Source organism: Symphalangus syndactylus, chromosome 11, assembly GCF_028878055.3.
Source record: "Symphalangus syndactylus isolate Jambi chromosome 11, NHGRI_mSymSyn1-v2.1_pri, whole genome shotgun sequence".
Classification (NCBI taxonomy): domain Eukaryota; kingdom Metazoa; phylum Chordata; class Mammalia; order Primates; family Hylobatidae; genus Symphalangus; species Symphalangus syndactylus.
The window spans coordinates 65,712,589-65,730,875 of NC_072433.2; the positions used below are offsets into that span (position 1 = coordinate 65,712,589).

General features: G+C 33.5%; 1 protein-coding gene across 6 annotated transcripts in view; it reads right to left on the bottom strand.

The window, feature by feature from the left end:
- AP3B1 (adaptor related protein complex 3 subunit beta 1) overlaps nt 1–18,287 on the bottom strand; it is a 290,306-nt gene that overhangs the window by 197,222 nt on the left and 74,797 nt on the right. For all 6 annotated transcript variants that reach the window (XM_055299187.2, XM_063612139.1, XM_055299189.2 and 3 more), the window contains exon 7: nt 11,410–11,592. In XM_055299187.2, the coding sequence (XP_055155162.1) occupies nt 11,410–11,592 (183 nt within the window). The remainder of the gene's footprint in view (nt 1–11,409; nt 11,593–18,287) is intronic.

Below are 18,287 nucleotides of genomic sequence, written 5' to 3' on the forward strand. Positions count from 1 at the left end.
CAAGGGGCATTAGTAGATAATTTGTTCTGAGGGAGTTACGATTTCAGCAAAATAAAGGCATGTCCCTTGCATTAGGGATCCTCCAGGCAGGTCAAAACAAATAATCACACCTCTTTGCAAAAAGAATCTACTCTGTTCCATCTAGCCCCTGTCACAGAGGCAGAGAAGGGAGGATAGAGTGAGGGTAAGTTTAAATGCCACAAATCTTTTCTCCTGAGTTTCAGGCCCCATTTTCTTAAATGTTTGAATGGTTGCTGCAAACCTTTGACTATTTTCTGAATTCAAAAAGCTGATTGGACTGTTTTTACCAGATTTTCTTGTATCTCTGTGGAGCGACAAGCTCTTGGGAGTTCTCTACTCTGCCGTTTTTACTGATACCACTTTCCATTTGCAAAATTCTTAAAATAAAATGTTGGGGAAAATATGGATTAAAAACAACTTATCTGTTTCTCTTGGAACTGTGACTTACAGTGAAAAACTTGAAAAGAAAATTTAGGAAACCCAAAATGACATAAAACAGTAATAAAAGTTCACTGACAGTATACAACATAAAGATACAATTTTTAAAATTATAAGAAATGCAAAAATAAGGCTAGTCACACAAAAAGGATGTTTAGGAAATAGAAAGTGAGAGAAAGTGCTAATATAAACTCACTAAAGAGATTTTATATTCTAAGTAAGCTCATGCTCTGGTTTCTCTTCAGACTGTATAAATCTTTTGCCTTTTACTAAGTAAGCTGAATGTATAAAAATGAAAACTAAATAATTAACTAAATCAATAAACACATTATTTTAAAGATGGAATCATATATATATATATATACACACACACACACGCACAAAAATATGTATCTATATGTATAGGCACTAAACTTTACTGGCCCCTAAATAAATTAACAGGAATAACAACTAGCTCTGGAAGCAATTACTTGTAATAGGGAATCTGTCAAGGTCTCTACTGGGTTGAGGAAGGCAGTAGCTAACCACTAAAGGAAATGTTAAAAAACCAAAGGTCAATGTCTGGCCCTAAATTTTTAATTCCAACAACATGGCTAGAACTGTTCCAATTAGAAAATGGTCAGCATGTCAAATGGATAACTAACCAGCACCATTATCTAGTGCTTACATACAGCATACTATAAGCCCCATGCTAGACAAGTACATGAATTTTCAGCGGGACATACACAGAATCATGGGGATGGAGGGTGAAGAGGAAAGGGGATTTATTTTGTCTTAAAAAAAAATTTTTTTTTCAGAATGTAGCTCTACTATACCAGGAATGGTTTTTCTATGTACTTTATATGAAAATGTATGAAGTTACTTATCTAAGAAAAATTGGTGTTTCTGAAGGACCCAAGAAAACTTATTTTTAACTAACATTTTTTAACAGAGTTCTTTAAAGCATTTCACAAAGGTCAGTATGAGCTGATTTTTTTAAATGTGAACATTTCCACAACAAATTTTAAAAATTGGAATGAATCAGCAACTTAGATGACACAGCCTGAAGTACTTCCTAACAAATAAGAACAAGAAAAGGTCCATTATTTCACTTATAAATTAATTAAGAGCTTCCAACCTCCCTCACCTACCAGGCATCTATTTTAATGAATTAAAATATACTACATTGTGATCAAACTAAAATAGACCATTTCAAAATCTAGAGGGAACAGGAGGTGTACTCCTGAGATAAAAGAATTTTGTCAGAAGGCTTTTCATTTTAATCTAATATTTATACCACATATATATACATGAATAGTATATATCTTAACAGATGAAACAATTATCCTTTCCAAATCATAGTCTCTTCAAAAATTTTTTAGGTTATTATGGAGAATGTGGTAGAGACTGTTGATTACCTCCAACAGCCAGTAGGGCAAGGAGGAAGAAGGATCTTTCTCCCTGACCACACTCCTCACATATATAAGGGACTATATGTAAGTATCAAAAGCATATCATCCAACACGTTACTAAGAACACGAAATCAATCAAACAGAAGTTCAAAGATAAGATGATAAACTATAGAATAAAGGAAATATGAAATTCAAACCTGAGTAAGTAAACAACAGATCAAAGCAATATTGTTACTAAATTTACAGAATTAAAAATAAAAACTAAAAAAAAAAGATTAGACCATTGAAAATCAAATTACTGACAATGAAACAACTTGAAATAATATAAATGCAAACAAAAAGACAAAAACGTGGCCTAGCATAGTGGCTCACGCCTGTAATCCCAGCACTTTGGGAGGTCAAGGTGGGAGGATCACATGAGTCCCAGAGTTCAAGATCAGCCTAGCCAACATGGTGAAATCCTGTATTTATAAAAAATACAAAAATTAGGCCAGGCACAGTGGCTCATGTGTGTAATCCCAGCACTTTGGGAGGCCGAGGCGGGTGGATCACATGAAGTCAGGAGTTCGAAACCAACCTGGCCAACATGGTGAAACCCCGTCTCTACGAAAAACACAAAAATTAGGCAGGCGTGGTGGCAGGCACCCGTAATCCCAGCTACTTGGGAGGCTGAGGCAGGAGAATCATTTGAACCCAGGAGGTGGAGGTTGCAGTGAGCCAAGATCATGCCACTGTACTCCACCTTGGGTGACAGAGCGAGACTCAGTGCAAAAAAAAAAAAAAAAAAAATACAAAAATTATCAAGTGTGATGGCACACACCTGTGGTCCCAGCTACTCAGGAGGCTCAGGCAGGAGAATCACTTGAGCCTGGAAGGGCGAGGCTGCAATGAACTGTAATCACACCAGAGTACTCAAGCCTGGGTGACAGAGTGAGATCCTGTCTCAAAAAAAAGAAAAAAGGACAAACATTAAAGAAATTTTTAAAAAATATGATGGACATGGTAGACAAAGATTATAAAACAGAAAAACGGGTATTCCTCAAGTATATAACTTACAAATGAAGCAGAAAAAAATGTAAACATCGAATTTTTAAAATTACAAAAAGAAAATTCCCTAAAATAAAAGGAACAAGTGAACCTGGAGATCATATGGAATAATTCACATTGAGATGTAACCTGACTAATTTTCAAAGACTTTTTAAAGAGGTTTTTTTAGCATGCAGAAAAAAAAAAACAAAAAACAAGTCACCTGCGAAGGAGAAAAATCTTTGGCTGTCTTCTTCACAGCAACATGCATTGAAGAGGAAAATTAAGTAATGTCTACAGAGTTCTCAGAAGAAGAAAAGGGTGTGTCCCAACAGTACCATATCCAGCAAGATGTCAAATATACAGGAAATAATAAAACATTTTCAAATGCACAAGGCCTAAGAGAATACTAATCCAAGAGCCCAGGTAAAATATCAATCAAGTGTGAGAGTGACACTGAAAGTCTCAAAAATTTATCTCCCATCTACCCACTCTTAAGAAAACATTGGACGATATGTTCCAAAGCCAGGAAAACCAAAAGAGAGGAGAGAGACAGACAGAGACAGAGACAGAGACAGAGAGACAGACAGAGACAGAGAGAGAAAGAGAGAGAGAGAGAGGAAGAAAGCCTAAGAAACAGGATTTAACACAGAAGAGACATGAAATTGAGTTCTAGAAAAACAGATTGGAACTGTGCAGGCCTAGTAAGCAATCAGATTAGAACAGAGGGTTAAGACTCCAGGAACATGTCTCCTGGGAAGAAAATGAAGCTGTTGAAATACTTGATATACTTGACAACTGTACTAGTCAGAACTGTGTTCAGCTATATATAACAGAAATATCTAGTTTGGTAGCTCCATAAAATGAAAAGTTGCCCCAAACACTTTGTTTTTCAGCTCTGCCCACCCCCAAAGTATAGCTTTATCCTTATGCTTGTAACATGACTACTGCACCTCTAATCATCACACATGCATTCTGGGAAGGAATCATGAGAAAGGGCAAAGGGTAAAATACATATATGTCAAATATGTCTGTCAGAAAAACAATAGCTTCCCCAGAATCCCAATTTCCAGATGTGGGTCATATGGCCATTTCTGACTCTAAAGGAATTTAGTATAGTTGATTATTTTTCATTGGGCATATCACTACTCTGAACAAAATCAGGATCCTGTTATTTAAATAAGTGGGAGGGGTAGAACTGACATTGGGTAGACAAGAAGAAGTATCACAACAACTGCACATAAAATAATATTTGGAGAATATTTAATATTCCAACAGATAACTTGGAATGCTTTGTATAGTAACATGATAAAGTAAGCAAATTTAAAATGAAGCAATTTTTGATTCCAAAAAGAACCAAAAGTTCTATGAGAGATGAAATGCTATTATACAGCTGAATAATATTCATAAATCATAGGAAAATGAACACACATGGATTGAAAAAATTCTAATATAATTATATTCCAAAGATGAAAGAGGTAAGCAGAAGCATAAGGTAATAGAAGAATGACAAACTCTCTATTTCTATAATAGGAAGTCAATATATAATGCCTAAAATTGATAAATCAAGAAATAGCAATATATGTCTATTACCTAGAAATGGAGAAAGGTAAATACACACACACACACACACACACACACCCTAAAGATAAAATTCTTACCCCACAATCACCTGAAGGGACCCCTTCTTATGGCCAAGGGCATTCCAAAGTTAACCTGAAAAGCTAGTTCAGACCATGATAGGAAGGGTGAGTCAGACCTGCCTCATTACACCCTCCTACCTTTTGGAATTCAGGAAAAGACAACAAGCATTAACATCAACATAGACCTTAAGTCTGATAAGAAACATTTATAATCTATTCTGTCTGAAGCCTACTACCTGGAGGCTTCATCTGCAAGATAAAACTTTAGTCACCACAACCCCTTATTATAACCCAGATATTTCCATTCTATTGATTCCAGGTCTTCAGATAACAACTTAACTCTCAATTAATTGCTAATCAGAAATCTTTAAATCCATCTATGACCTAGAAGCCCCCTCTTCAAGTTGTCCTGCCTTTCCAGATTGTACCAATGTGCATCTTACAGGTATTGACTGATGTATTATGTCTCCCTAAAATGTATAAAAACAAGTTATAGCAATCGTGGGCACATATCATCAGGACCACCTGAGGCTGCACATGTCACAGGTGCATCCCTAACCTTGGCAAAATAAATTTTCTAAATTGATTGAGACCTGGCTCAGATACTTTTGAGCTCACACACAGAAGGGAAAAGAACTGAGGAAGCTAATTCAGACATTGAGAAGGGTCACACAGAAATATGTTTCTCATAAGCCTTGTAGTACTATTCATTTTCTTTATTTTAAACCATGCATATGTTCCTTGGTAAAATTTAAAGTTTTCTTTTTTAAAAAAGAAAACTTCATGAGTTAAAAAAAATTCCAATCAATAGGAATAAATTATGAACAACAAAAAGAATAAGGAATCTTTACGATAAATGCTTCATAACCAATGGGAAGAGAGGAGACATTATTTCAATATTAGATCATGGTCCTTAGTTTCACCTTAAATTATATGTTGAACCCTTTGTCAACAGTTACCTAAAACAGCGCACAAAAAACTGCTTTTATTGCATTGTAAAGAATGTATTCTACCACAACTTCTCAGTATTTTGTTTTTTTAATAAATTCCACAGAATCATGGATCTCTAGTTCATTGGTAAGACACAAGACAAAATTTGTTTTAACAAAGAAAATTAATCACTAAAGAAAATTAAAACTCAATAATCTCTAACATTTTGGTCCGTTAAGACAGGATCTGGATGTGGAGTTCATGAAGTACTTCCCTGAAGTACCTGTGTACCTACAGAAAATTGCTCATCAAAAAACTACATTTATAAATTTTGCATTTTGGTAAGTTATTTTATAGCTACTACTGAAAAACCTAAGAACTTACCTTAAAAATAAACAAAATTCTAAATTTGGACTTTGTTAAACTTATGTAAGGTTTTATAATTAATGTACAAATATACAGAGAGAGACAAAATTAATTACTCCAAATTTTAAACTGGCATAAATACTGCCACCAGAATTACATAACCCGGATTCATATTCTAAAAAATAATGGTAAATATTTAGAGTTTTAACTTTCAAATCACTAAAGTAAAATATTTGGATAATTCTTGAAAACCTCTCATCTCCCAGAGAAAGTTCAATTGTAAAAAGCTAGATTCATAAAATTAAAAACATTCCTAGCAGGCCCCAGTGTCAGAGTTTCCTTTCAGTTTACAATTGATGCCACTGACGGATGTTGGTTTTTATTTTAAATCACTCTTAAAATTTACTCTGTTTTATAATATTTATTTTTTTAAATCGATTGATTTTACAAAAGCAACTTTAGTCTTAGAGAACTAGATTTATGCTTCAAGAAGTCTCCCATAATAGGCTTGAATGATAAATAAAATACTTAAGCAATTTTATATCCTTGAAAATTATACAAACTTGACCTAGAATAAAAAACAACCCACATGGACTGCAAAGAGTAAGGTAAATTTAAGAAAATAAAAATGCAAATGTGCATTTTAGCAGTCTCTTGAATTTATTAACCTAAAAGGTTTAATTTCCATTTTCCTGCATCAGCTTTATTTATAAAATGTCGTGCCCTATAAATACGCTGTTATTTTCTATAGTCAAGCACCCTCTTAACAAATCTTCTCATTAATATGTAAATTTAAAGTCAATCGGTCTTCTCCCTGACAGCCCCATGAATTCCTAGTGCACTGTATAATCGGCTTTGACTTGACATCCACTATTTATCATCAAAGATGTCAGTTAGAAAAATTATGGAAAATGCACTGCAATTGATATGACTGCAATCTACTTTGTCAACACTTAATTGTTCCTCAAATCATACATTTACATATAAGCAGCCTAAATGCTGATCTATAATGATGCAAATAAACTAAATTAAAAATCTCTTCTGCCCCTGAAGAAGCTTGTTTGTATATGATGTGTTCATTTGAGAACTTATTGACAAAAGCATGTACATCAGCTCATCTCAAAAAGTGTATCTACTAATTTTCGATTCCTCAACAAAAAACAATTTTGCCACACTTCAAGCATATTAACGTAAACAAATGTTTGCAAAAATTCAATAGGAAACATGATTTTTCTCTTTGAAAGCAAATTTAATTATGGTTGTTAGCTAATTGCATGTCTGCACACTATGGATTGGGAGCTTAAAGTTGGTTTTGACTGGAACACAATAAACAAACACAGAAAACTTATGAAGGTAACTAAGAAATTATTTTAATTTACAAGTCACAGGGTAATAAAATATAAAGGCAATAATGCTGGCCTGGGCATCAGATAATTATGTTTACATTTCTGCTCCACCTTTTATAATTAATATTGTCTTAAGTGACTTGCTAAAATCTGTATATATCAATTTCTTCATATATAAAATGGGTATAATAATTCTGATTGCCCTATGGCAAATGGAATACTATGTAAGAAAGTACAGGCCAGGCATGGTGGCTCACGCCTGTAATCCCAGCACTTTGGGAGGCCGACGAGGGCAGATCACTTGAGGTCAGGAATTCAACACCAGCCTGGCCAACATGCCAGAAACCCTATCTCTACTAAAAATACAAAAGTTAGCTGGGTGTGGTGGCATATGTCTGTAATTCCACCTACTTGGGAGGCTGAGGCAGACGAATCTCTTGAACCCAGGAGGCAAGAGGTTGCAGTGAGCCAAGAACGCACCACTGCACCCCAGCCTGGGCGACAGAGACAGACTCTATCCAAAAAAAGGAAAACAAAGAAGAAAAGAAAGCACAGCAAAAATGGTAAGCCATTAAGTATAAAGCACCACAGTATTATTTTTCACATTTTCTCTTAGTATCTGAGAGAAAACTGCTGGATTTAAATGAATTCGGTATTACAGGCAGGTTTCTTTAATTATAAATTTAACTTTTATGTCAATATATTGTTTTAGTGACACTTTTTCCTACTGGCAAGTTCTTTACTTCAAGGTAAAATGGCCCTTAATTCATCATAAAATGGTGCTCATATAGCATTTATGTAAGTGACTTCTGCCTGTAGGTAAAAGGGAATGGAGGGCTAGAATGAAGACATTTCTGCTTGGATGATTCCATGAAACAACACATTCAAGTGTTGATGGTAAAAGGATAAAAAAGAGAGGTAAACTCTCAGGAATGACTCTGCTAGGGTACTGTTTAACCTTGTCTTTTTATTCTATAATCATCTTAACCTTTCTTTACTACATGGTGTTCCTTTTACAACATCACATAAGAAAGAGCAAGCAAATATAAATGCCAAATACTTCTCAGTTTCTTCTAGCTGTGGTCAAACTCTGCTTTGAGATTTAGTCTGCCAACTTTTTTTTTTTTTTGAGACACCCAGGCTGGAGTGCAGTGGTGTGATCTCAGCTCACTGCAAGCTCCGCCTCCTGGGTTCACGCCATTCTCCTGCCTCAGCCTCCCGAGTAGCTGGGACTACAGGCGCCCACCACCACGCCTGGCTAATTTTTTTTGTATTTTTAGTAGAGATGGGGTTTCACCATGTTAGCCAGAATGGTCTCGATCTCCTGACCTCGTGATCTACCTGCCTCAGCCTCCCAAAGTGCTGGGATTACAGGCGTGAGACCTAGTCTGCCAACTTCTAAAGCTAAAACTACCATGTGTAGTCCTTAAAAAGTTGGAAGCAACATCAAGCCTAGATCAGAAAGCACTGAAGGCTATAAATGGCTACACTGCTCACTCCAAAGTTTCTCAGTAAAACAAAATCATAATTTGCACAGAGGAAGGCTGAGATGGGTTAACTGGAAGAGTGAGAGCACAGACAGGGTCCCAGTGTTAACCTCTCATTTGAATCTTAATTTTATAAAATATATTTATAATAAGAGTCTAACATATTGTACAATCCTTGATTCTAATACTGCAATAGGGCTGAGCCTTTCAAATCTTTCACACTGCTTCTGAACTGAACATATGTACGTATGTAGACAAAAGCCTGCTATACTGATTATTCTGGGCTAAACAAGATGCTCAAATAGAACCAAAACGATCAATGAATAATTTTTCCTTGAATTGAGGTCAACTGATACCAACTTAAGTTAATAAATAAAGTGAAATGTTTTATCCAAAGTAAAATTTATAACCACCAGAGTAACTGAAATTAAACAGTTACCAATAATTGCCTCCAAGGCGTCAACCAAGAGGTTATGAGAAGGGAACAAGTACTTGAATTGCTTCTATAATTAAAAACAACAACAACAACAATATGATTCAAATTAGCTAAACTTATAAATCTTCTATTTAAAGTGGTTTTCTTTCTTTGTTTTAAGCCAATGGATCTTTCTCAAAGGAAATCAAATTCAATGCTGCATAAGAAAGGAAGGCAAAAAAGGCTTCTGTGTTTGAAACAGTGGCAAAAGCCCAAAAAGCTGCACAGTCTAGAGCACCCCTGCCCTGCTTGGCTTGTTCCTGTGGCAGTGCTAGCGCATCCTGAGGGCTGATGTGCACACAGGAAAACCACTAAATTAATCTAAGAAGAACAGTATTTCGAATAATTCCAAGGTTGGATTGCAAGTAAGTGGCAAAGAAAAGAAATGAGTTAGCCCATTCCAGTATGCCAGGGACAATGACCAGACTTCACCTCATGTTTGTCCTAATTCATGTTCATGGGGTTAACATGTGAAAACACCAAGAATGAATACAGTCCCAATTTTTCAAATTATCTGTCAAAAAATAGATGTATATGATGGTGTAGAACTTAACCTTCCTTTGCAATGGCTTTAAAAATAAATTTTATCTAAAGTAAGATAAAATTCAAGGAACAGAAAAACAAATAAATAGACAAACATACAAAAGCGGAGATTTTACTATGGGCTACATATTTTTAGCAGGTATGGTAAGTAAACTATATATTTTAACTCCAGTTTCTATATAATTACAAGCAAAGGATCATTTGCATATAGCTACTGAAAATGATAGGAAAGTAAAATTTAAAAATTTAAATGGTGACAGTGGTTAGCTAAGGCAAAACTGCCTATAACTTCATACAATAGAAAAAAAATCTGAGCAGAAGTTTTGAAAGGAATTGGCTGAAATCAAACAAATAAGCTGTTTGGCAACAAAAATCTCTCATCAAAGTGATCATAAAAGGGCCAGGACATTTTCATCATAGAGATGTTCCTTAATCTAGCAAAAGTGCCATCAAAACTGTACTTTGCTCAATGATAAATAAAATTAATTTTATAAAATTAAAGTTGACAAGGAGAGTAAAAGTTTCATCAATCTAAGAGCATTATGTAACATAAGACTCATATATTAATAATTCAAAACATACTTCAATTTTTAAGATGGATAACAATCATTTTGTTAATATTAAAAATGAGATGAAAATCAGTATTACTGTCTTGTGGATAAAGAAGTATTAAAATTTCTAAATAGGCTTTAATGCTAATACTACATCAATATAGAAAATATTGATCAACATTTTATAATAATTTGCAAGCTTGATGTGTCATTTAAAGCATGTATCATACACATTTTTCCATGTTATTTACATTTTTCTAATTAACAAAAGCAAGATGTACTGAGCACTCAAGGCCTGTCATAAGTATATATACAGGCCACTTTGATATAACAGGAGCTTTTTAAAATCTTTTTATTTTTTTACACGAATTGGTTTTTAAAATCTGCAATACTGTATTTTAAAAAGATACGACATCAAAAGACTAGAATGAATGTGCTATTCTTACAACATTTAAGGATTTATTTAAACTGGTTTAAAATTACCTTAAATCCTAAATGTATACATCCTAAGGATCTTAATTACAAGTTATGTGATAAAATTTTCTAAATTGTCAATATGATGAAAAGAATAAGGCATACTTAAAAAAAAGAATAAGGCATACTTCTAATGTTAATCTGCACAAAGAAAACAAATAGCTTCACTTAAATTATTAATTTTACTAAATGCTACCGGCTGAAGTGAAGAACACAAACATTTTATAAATACAAAACTAGGACAAAATAGTTTAAAAGTTCAACAATATTTATCTATAGAGGCAAGTAATTAATTACTTTAGGTATAAATTCACATGCTATAGAAGCACATCACCTACTTTTTTTACAAATGAGTACCTGAAATAGCTGGGGCTCAAAGATGTGAAAGTAATCAGTAACCAAAAAATCCATGGTTTGGCAATGTCACTGTAAACACTGTGTCATGCTGCTCCTCCTAACAAGGGCCTCTTGCCAGTATCAAACTAAAAGTGTATATACTTACACCAATAAATAGGTATCAATCAGTGCCAAAACAATGGATAATTATGCTTGCATTTATATTGGTTGCCTGCTTTAGTAAAAGAACAAGAGACAAATGAGTCTTCCTTAAATACGCGGATTTCTCTAGTTTACTACTCCTCATTTTTTTTGCACAAGTTTTAAAAAGCTCATCCATTCTCTTAGTATACTTGAAAGTAGAAGACTGTTCAACACTTACCTCCTTCCAAGGGCTGACAAACTGTGTCCGAGCATATCGAGTTAGCATGTGGATTATGACAACCTGCCCCCACTCTTCAACATCCACTAGTAAGTTACATAGCTTGCGGTAATTTTTATGAATCAGATCTATTCTGTCTGGGCATACTTCTTCAAAAGCCATCACAACACTGCCAGCTACCAACTAGAAAAGAAAGAAATAGTAACTTATTAAAAAATGTTTCTCCCCTACATCAAAGGTCTTACCCAGGCATTATAGTAATCAGTTTCATGCCAATCAATATTAAAGTATTCAGTCATTCAATTAAAATGAATGTTCATGTTTGAATAACAAACTTTAAGGTGCCTATTCGTCAAAGAATAATTTTAATAGTTCTATGTCTAGAAAACTAGTACTATTCTGAAGAGAAGTAAATTCTGATGTTTTTATTTCACCAGGTTAAATTTCAATACATTGTTCATATGTGGATTAAACATTAATCTTGCACATTTTTCATGTTTAAAGCTAACCTAAATTCTAATCTAAAAATTCAGTACTTTGTTCATAATATTCAGAAAAAGAATCAAGACAATAACAAAGCTCACACTGTGTCAGTTTAAAATGAGAACGACAATCATTCTACAATGAACTTATGTTAAAAAGTATATGAGAAATTCATAAATTTTAATAGAAGAACGCTTCCAAATCACATACATCTTAATCCACCGGTTTTTACCCAATATAATTTATACAAAGAAAACACACTGGCTGAAATTTTAGAACGTCACCTGGGCTCTTATCACTTTCATAACAATGTGTATAAGTTGGAATAATATATTACTAACAAAAGGGGGCTTTTCCAAGACCAGTTAATGAATCATAATGTTAGTTTCTGAACTGTGATGCTTTTACAAAGTGGTAACATTGAGATTCCTTTACTCTAAAGATACAAACTAAGCAGAATATATATTATACAAATACTTCTATATATGTACAAATGATATATGTGCAGTTAGCCCACAATATAATACAGTTTTGAAAAACAAATTAATACCATATTCTATCTGAACACTAGGGATCTTCATTTTAGTGTCTAAAATTTCCCCGATGACTTAAAATAAGCAATTAAATAGAAATATAACTTACTGAAATGGTACTTTTTGAAAAATATTAGATACAATGATATTCATATTTTGAGTGTTTGTCCCTCTACTTGGCTGACATTTAGTTTATTAATATGCAACCAACAATACAATTGAAAGAAAACAGCTCAGAATATAGACTCGCTATTATGCTAAACAAGTTTCAAGTCCTGTGGGGATTTTATGAATTACCAATCAGTATAAACGTGAAGCTGCATTTATTGACTCCAGCCCTACCCATGTACTGGTGCCTGCTGGTCCCAGCATGTATGCACCTCAATCGAAAAAGCACAGAATTGATTATTTGTGTGAACTATATAAAAATGTATTATATATATAATTTTCTATTTGTTATAGATATGGCAAGGAAGTTAAGCTCATGTTTTCAATCACATTTTGATGTCTTCTGCAAAAGACATAATTTCTTTAGAAATTACATTTTGTGATAATTACATTTCTATAAAGTGACAATTAGTATCATTTTAAAATATCTTACAACAAGTTTATGACATTAAACTCTAGAATAACTCATTGTGAGATATAAACATCTATATATATGTATTATCAACCTTATATTAATATCAACATCAATTGGTAAAGGGTGTTAAAGTGCAAAAATAAAGGATAGTATCTAGGATAAAATGATCTATGAAATTGAACAGGTAATTCACAGTTTCAATTTTTAAAATACTATGTAAAATCAAGTTATTCTGTCTTAGCAATTATTTTCTTCCAAATGTGTTTTGACACTAAACAATTAAATGGAAAATCAGCTACCATACAATATTAAATTCATTAAACCAAGAGCTACATGTACACAATAATTCTAAAGTACTAACACCTTCTAAGGTACTAACAAATATCATTAATTAAGTAGAACCAAATAAAGTTTAAGAAAACATCAAAATAATTAAAAAGCATATAAAGAGAGCACTTTTACAAAATAAAACTGATTGTTTTAGATACTTAATCATATAGTTTTAACAATCTGACCCTGGGCTAAACACTACAAGGAAAATTAATAATTTTGGTTTATTAAATGTTCAATATTCTATAAAACATTCAGAATTAAAATTAAATGATCTACTCAGATTTTAAAACCAAAAATACTTGTTTCCAAAAAACAGACAGTTAATTTCCATCTCACTGTGTCAATAGTAGCTTTTCATATAAGGGGAAAAATAAATCACTCCAACAAAACTAGCAATGAGCTCATCAAATTCAAATGCAGTTTTCCATTTATGTATTTTTTATATTAAAGCAATAAACATGGTTCATTTATCTTCCCTTGGTTGCCATGTTTTTCTGTGCTGTTGCTATGAACTTCAGCCATTAGCTGTGCTCCAAGGTAAACTACATGAACCATCAACAAAAGTGACACCCCATCTATGGAGTTCATATTTTCTCTAGATTATCTATGCTAGTTGACAAGCTGGTAATGAAAAAAATCACACTAAGCAAATGGTTCCTCTAATAACAATAAATTTTCTATAAAATTATGAAGGGTACAAAACGTTTCCTTGCATCTATTTTGTCATGAATTCTAATTAACATTGCAAAAACCTGAGAGTGCTGGGTCATCACAAGAAGTGCATCAAGGTTTGATTGATAATATGGTATAAGTTGGCCAATGCTGCCAAGATTTTCTTCCCTTAAATTAATGGCCATCCAACCTTCCCTAATCATACAGCCCAAATGATATTCCCCTTCTTATTTCAATTTTCTTGAGGCATGGAAAATGGGAAAGATCAGTCATTTATCTTCTAATAGCTGGATAATAGATCTATCACAATAAAACATCTGCACAAACTCAGGGGTGTGTTTTTTGCACATAACAGTGGGGCTTTTATCAACATTAAATCAATAACTTAAAATTTGTGTCTTACCCCTACAGTTTAGCTATAAACTACCAATCTATTCATTAAACATAATTTCGTAGGAAAAATTAAAAAGAGGAAATTTTATGTCATCAAAAATATATAAATAAATCAGTTTTTCAGCAGGCACTGACCTAATTTGTTTTCCTAAGAAACTCTGTTTTCTATTAGAAAGTTAGATGCTATCAAAAGGATTTCTTTAGAATTAACTTGAAAGGAAAAGGAAATAAATACCACTCTGCTTCTGAAGTGTTCTAAAGAAAAGAATGTCAACAAATATGGATTGCTATATTTTAAAGAAAAACAAGAGAAAGTGTTATTAATTTTAAAAATAAATTCATATGTGAACATTAGAAAAGGCTTGTAGTAAAGTAGGAAAGTGTTTAGGACATGTTGAGAAGGTAGATGAAAATGGTATAAAATTTAAGAATAAACAATAAAAAATCATATAAAGAAAAATGGTAACAGTTGATTGGAGATGACAGAATATAGATTAGATGCCCCCCTTTAAGTTCAATGAGTACAGTTGTAAGGTTTCTGTAATATCTTTTACCTAAATAACACTAAAATGTTCTATTTTTAGGAAAAAACTATTCATATGACACATACTGGTCTTTAGTAAAAGAGAAAAGCCATTCTATTATATTTTAATATATTTATAATTCCACCTTTCCTTAAAATGAGAATTATGGAACTAATTTTCTTTGAGATCTCAATTGAAAGAAAATATCCTCTAGCCTAAAAGAAGCAACAGATGGTATGCCTCAAAATCAACAGAGGTTAAATGAAGAAAGTTTAACAGATCAACATCTTTCAAATATGTATGTATCAGCAGCAACACCAATGTCATCATCGTAATAATGATTGCAAAAAACTGCTGCTGGCAACAAATAAATTCCTTTTCAAAATGTGGAATTAAATTAGACCTGGTACATTTAATTGGGAGATTTTTTAAATGAAAGTGATTTTTGATCCACTATTGATTTTAAATGCTAATGCTGACATTAAAAATTTGGTGGTGGGGGGCAGGGGAGAAATGTACCTGTCTTTCTTCAATAAAGAATTACATGTGACCAAAAAAGGTAATAATTAAGATATGATCCACAAATATCTGTGCAGAATATTTTTAACCTTTCTACAATGGATTATAATCACACAAAAGAAAAAATTACCAGAAAACATTCACAAAATACAGCCAATTTAAATACTGGGTAGACAAGTTAATGGTGCCTAAGTAAGTCTGAATCTCCCAACTCAAATCCAAAAACAAAAAAAGGACCAAAACCTATGCTTTAAGCCTAACTTCAAAACAGAGAATCTCTAAACCTCAAATTATATATAAGTAGAAGTATAAACCCTAAATTCCAGATAACTATTTACACGCTTGTATCACAAAACTTCACAAAGACCTACAACAGTATAGAAAAAAAATGCCTGGAACAAAGCAAGCAGAAGTTAATGGCAGGCCTAAAAGTAATCGAAAATCAACAACAGAAAGAGAAAGAACACAGTAATATGAAAATACTGGAAAAGATTCTTGGTAGATCAGAGCAGACTATAAGGGAAAGACTTGAAAGAGAGGATGATTCAATGAGGCAGTGTAGAAAGGGAAAGTTTCAGGGATAAAAGTAGCTTAAAAAAAAAAAAAAAGTAAGGGGACAGCAGTCCTTTGGAAACTGTGAAATAACAGGAAAAAAGAAATAAGAGGGACTGGGTGCAGTCGCTCACGTCTGTAATCCCAACACTTTGCAAGACCAAAGCAAGATCACTTGAGCTCAGGAGTTCATGACCAGCCTGGGCAACACAGTGGGACCCCATCTTTACAAAAAAATTTTTTTAATTAGCTGGGCATGGTGGTGTATGTCTATAGTCCCATTTACTCAGGAGGCTGGGACAGGAGGATTGCTTGTGCTGGGGAGGTCGAGGCTGCAGTGAGCCATGATCATACCACTGCACTCCAGCCCTGGGTGACAGAGTAAGACCCTTCTTTTTTAGGCAGAAAAGAAAAGAAGACAGAAAAATTTAGGCTGCTACAAAATATATCTCAAAATAATTTGAGGACATATACTGGTCCTATGCATGCACGTCCTCCCACCAAAAGGCCATCTACTAAGAAAACATACTTTGTAATTCTAACAGAGAGGGTACTCTTGTACTAGGAATCTTGCAAGCTACCTCAAAACCAAATCACCCATCCTGCCCAAAGAAATAAAAAGATGCAAGTAATCTGTAAGTACTAAAAACAGAAAATGAAAATCAAAACAATTCAACTGGCAAAAATTACCGACAAAGAAATATAAATGATGAAGCAAAAGGAAACAACACAACACTTCAAAATGAATTAAATATCCTCAAAAGAAGCATTTGATAGGAAATATAAATATAAATTATAAATTTTTTAAAGTTATCATAAATTAACAAAAGAAATCAGGATTGATTGACACCAGGAAAGAAATCAAGAGAGCAAAAATAATCAGACATGAAGACTAAATTGCAAGGTGCCCTTCAAATAAAATTACTGAATGAAAATTTTAAAGGGGGTATTAAAGAAAGGTAGAAAAAGAACCAAAAGAATAAAAATGAGATAAGGAAAGAAGTAAAGAGGTTTAGAGACACAATGGTTGGAATGTAAAACAGGCAAAGAAGATCCAATGTGCATAAAATAGGAATCCCTGAAGAAGAAAAAAATTACAGAATTAATATTTAAAATTATAATCTTAAAAAAAAACACTTTGCCAGAGATAACATAAATTCTGAATCTACATTTTGAAAGGATTCACTGAGTACCAAGGCAAAACAATTGACCCATATCAAGTAATCCTGAAGCACCTTGCAAAAGTACTATATTTCAAAGATAAAATCTTCAGGGCCAGCTTCTTTCTTAATGCAAACACAATGTAAGCATTTCCTTTAGACTGAAACAAGGCAAGAATGCCCACAATCTCCACTACTATCGAACACAACTGTAGTGATGGCACTAAACAATATAATTAGACAAGAGAAATTAGAGTTCTAGGAATTGAAAAAGAGGAAGTAAAACATCTCTATTTGCAGATATTATTCATTCTCTTAAAAAAAAAAAAAAAGAGAGAGAGATATTTAGGCTGCTTGCTTCTGCCTCAGAGTTGGCACTGTCATGGCCAGTCAGTCTCAGGGGATCCAGTAGCTGCTGCAGGTTGCTGAAAAGGGTGTCTGAGATCTGCAGTGAAAGAACCAGAGGGAGAAGCAGGCCAAAGCAGCAGTTCAAGGTGAAATTGAACAATATTGCCTGCAGAGGGAGAAAGGAGTTCAAGGCCAAGGAGGCTGCTGCCCTGCGATCCCAAGGCAGCTGCAGCACTAAAGTAGAGGAGACCCAGGAGAACAGAACCATCTGGAAGCAGTTTAGGCAGAAGAGGGGTGAAGTCTTGGCCTTTTTCTGCGATATCTGGTAGTCCATTCCTGCTAGTGGTTAGAACAACGAACACTAGTATAATTGTTTGGGCCAGTTTTAGTTACTTAATCAGAGGACAGAATTCAAGAACCTGTTACATGTTACTACTTGGTGTACTGATAATCATTTAAAAGTAAAGACTCTTTGTCATGCAAAAAAAAACCTAAGGAGGATGAATGAGAAAATTAACTCAAACAATAGAAGAATTGAGTAAAAAAGCAGAATATAAAATTTATCACTCAAAAAAAAATCAATAGCTTTCTTACATACCAACATGAGTTCAAAGATATAAATAACTGAAGCAATTTTGATTTACCATACATTAAAAAAAAAAGATTAAAGACAAAAACAACTCTAAACAAATATTTAACTCCAATTATTAGGCCCCATGCTACTGTATACCCCACAGAGGTATAGTGCTAGCAATTCTGAAGCAATAGTTTCTCTGCA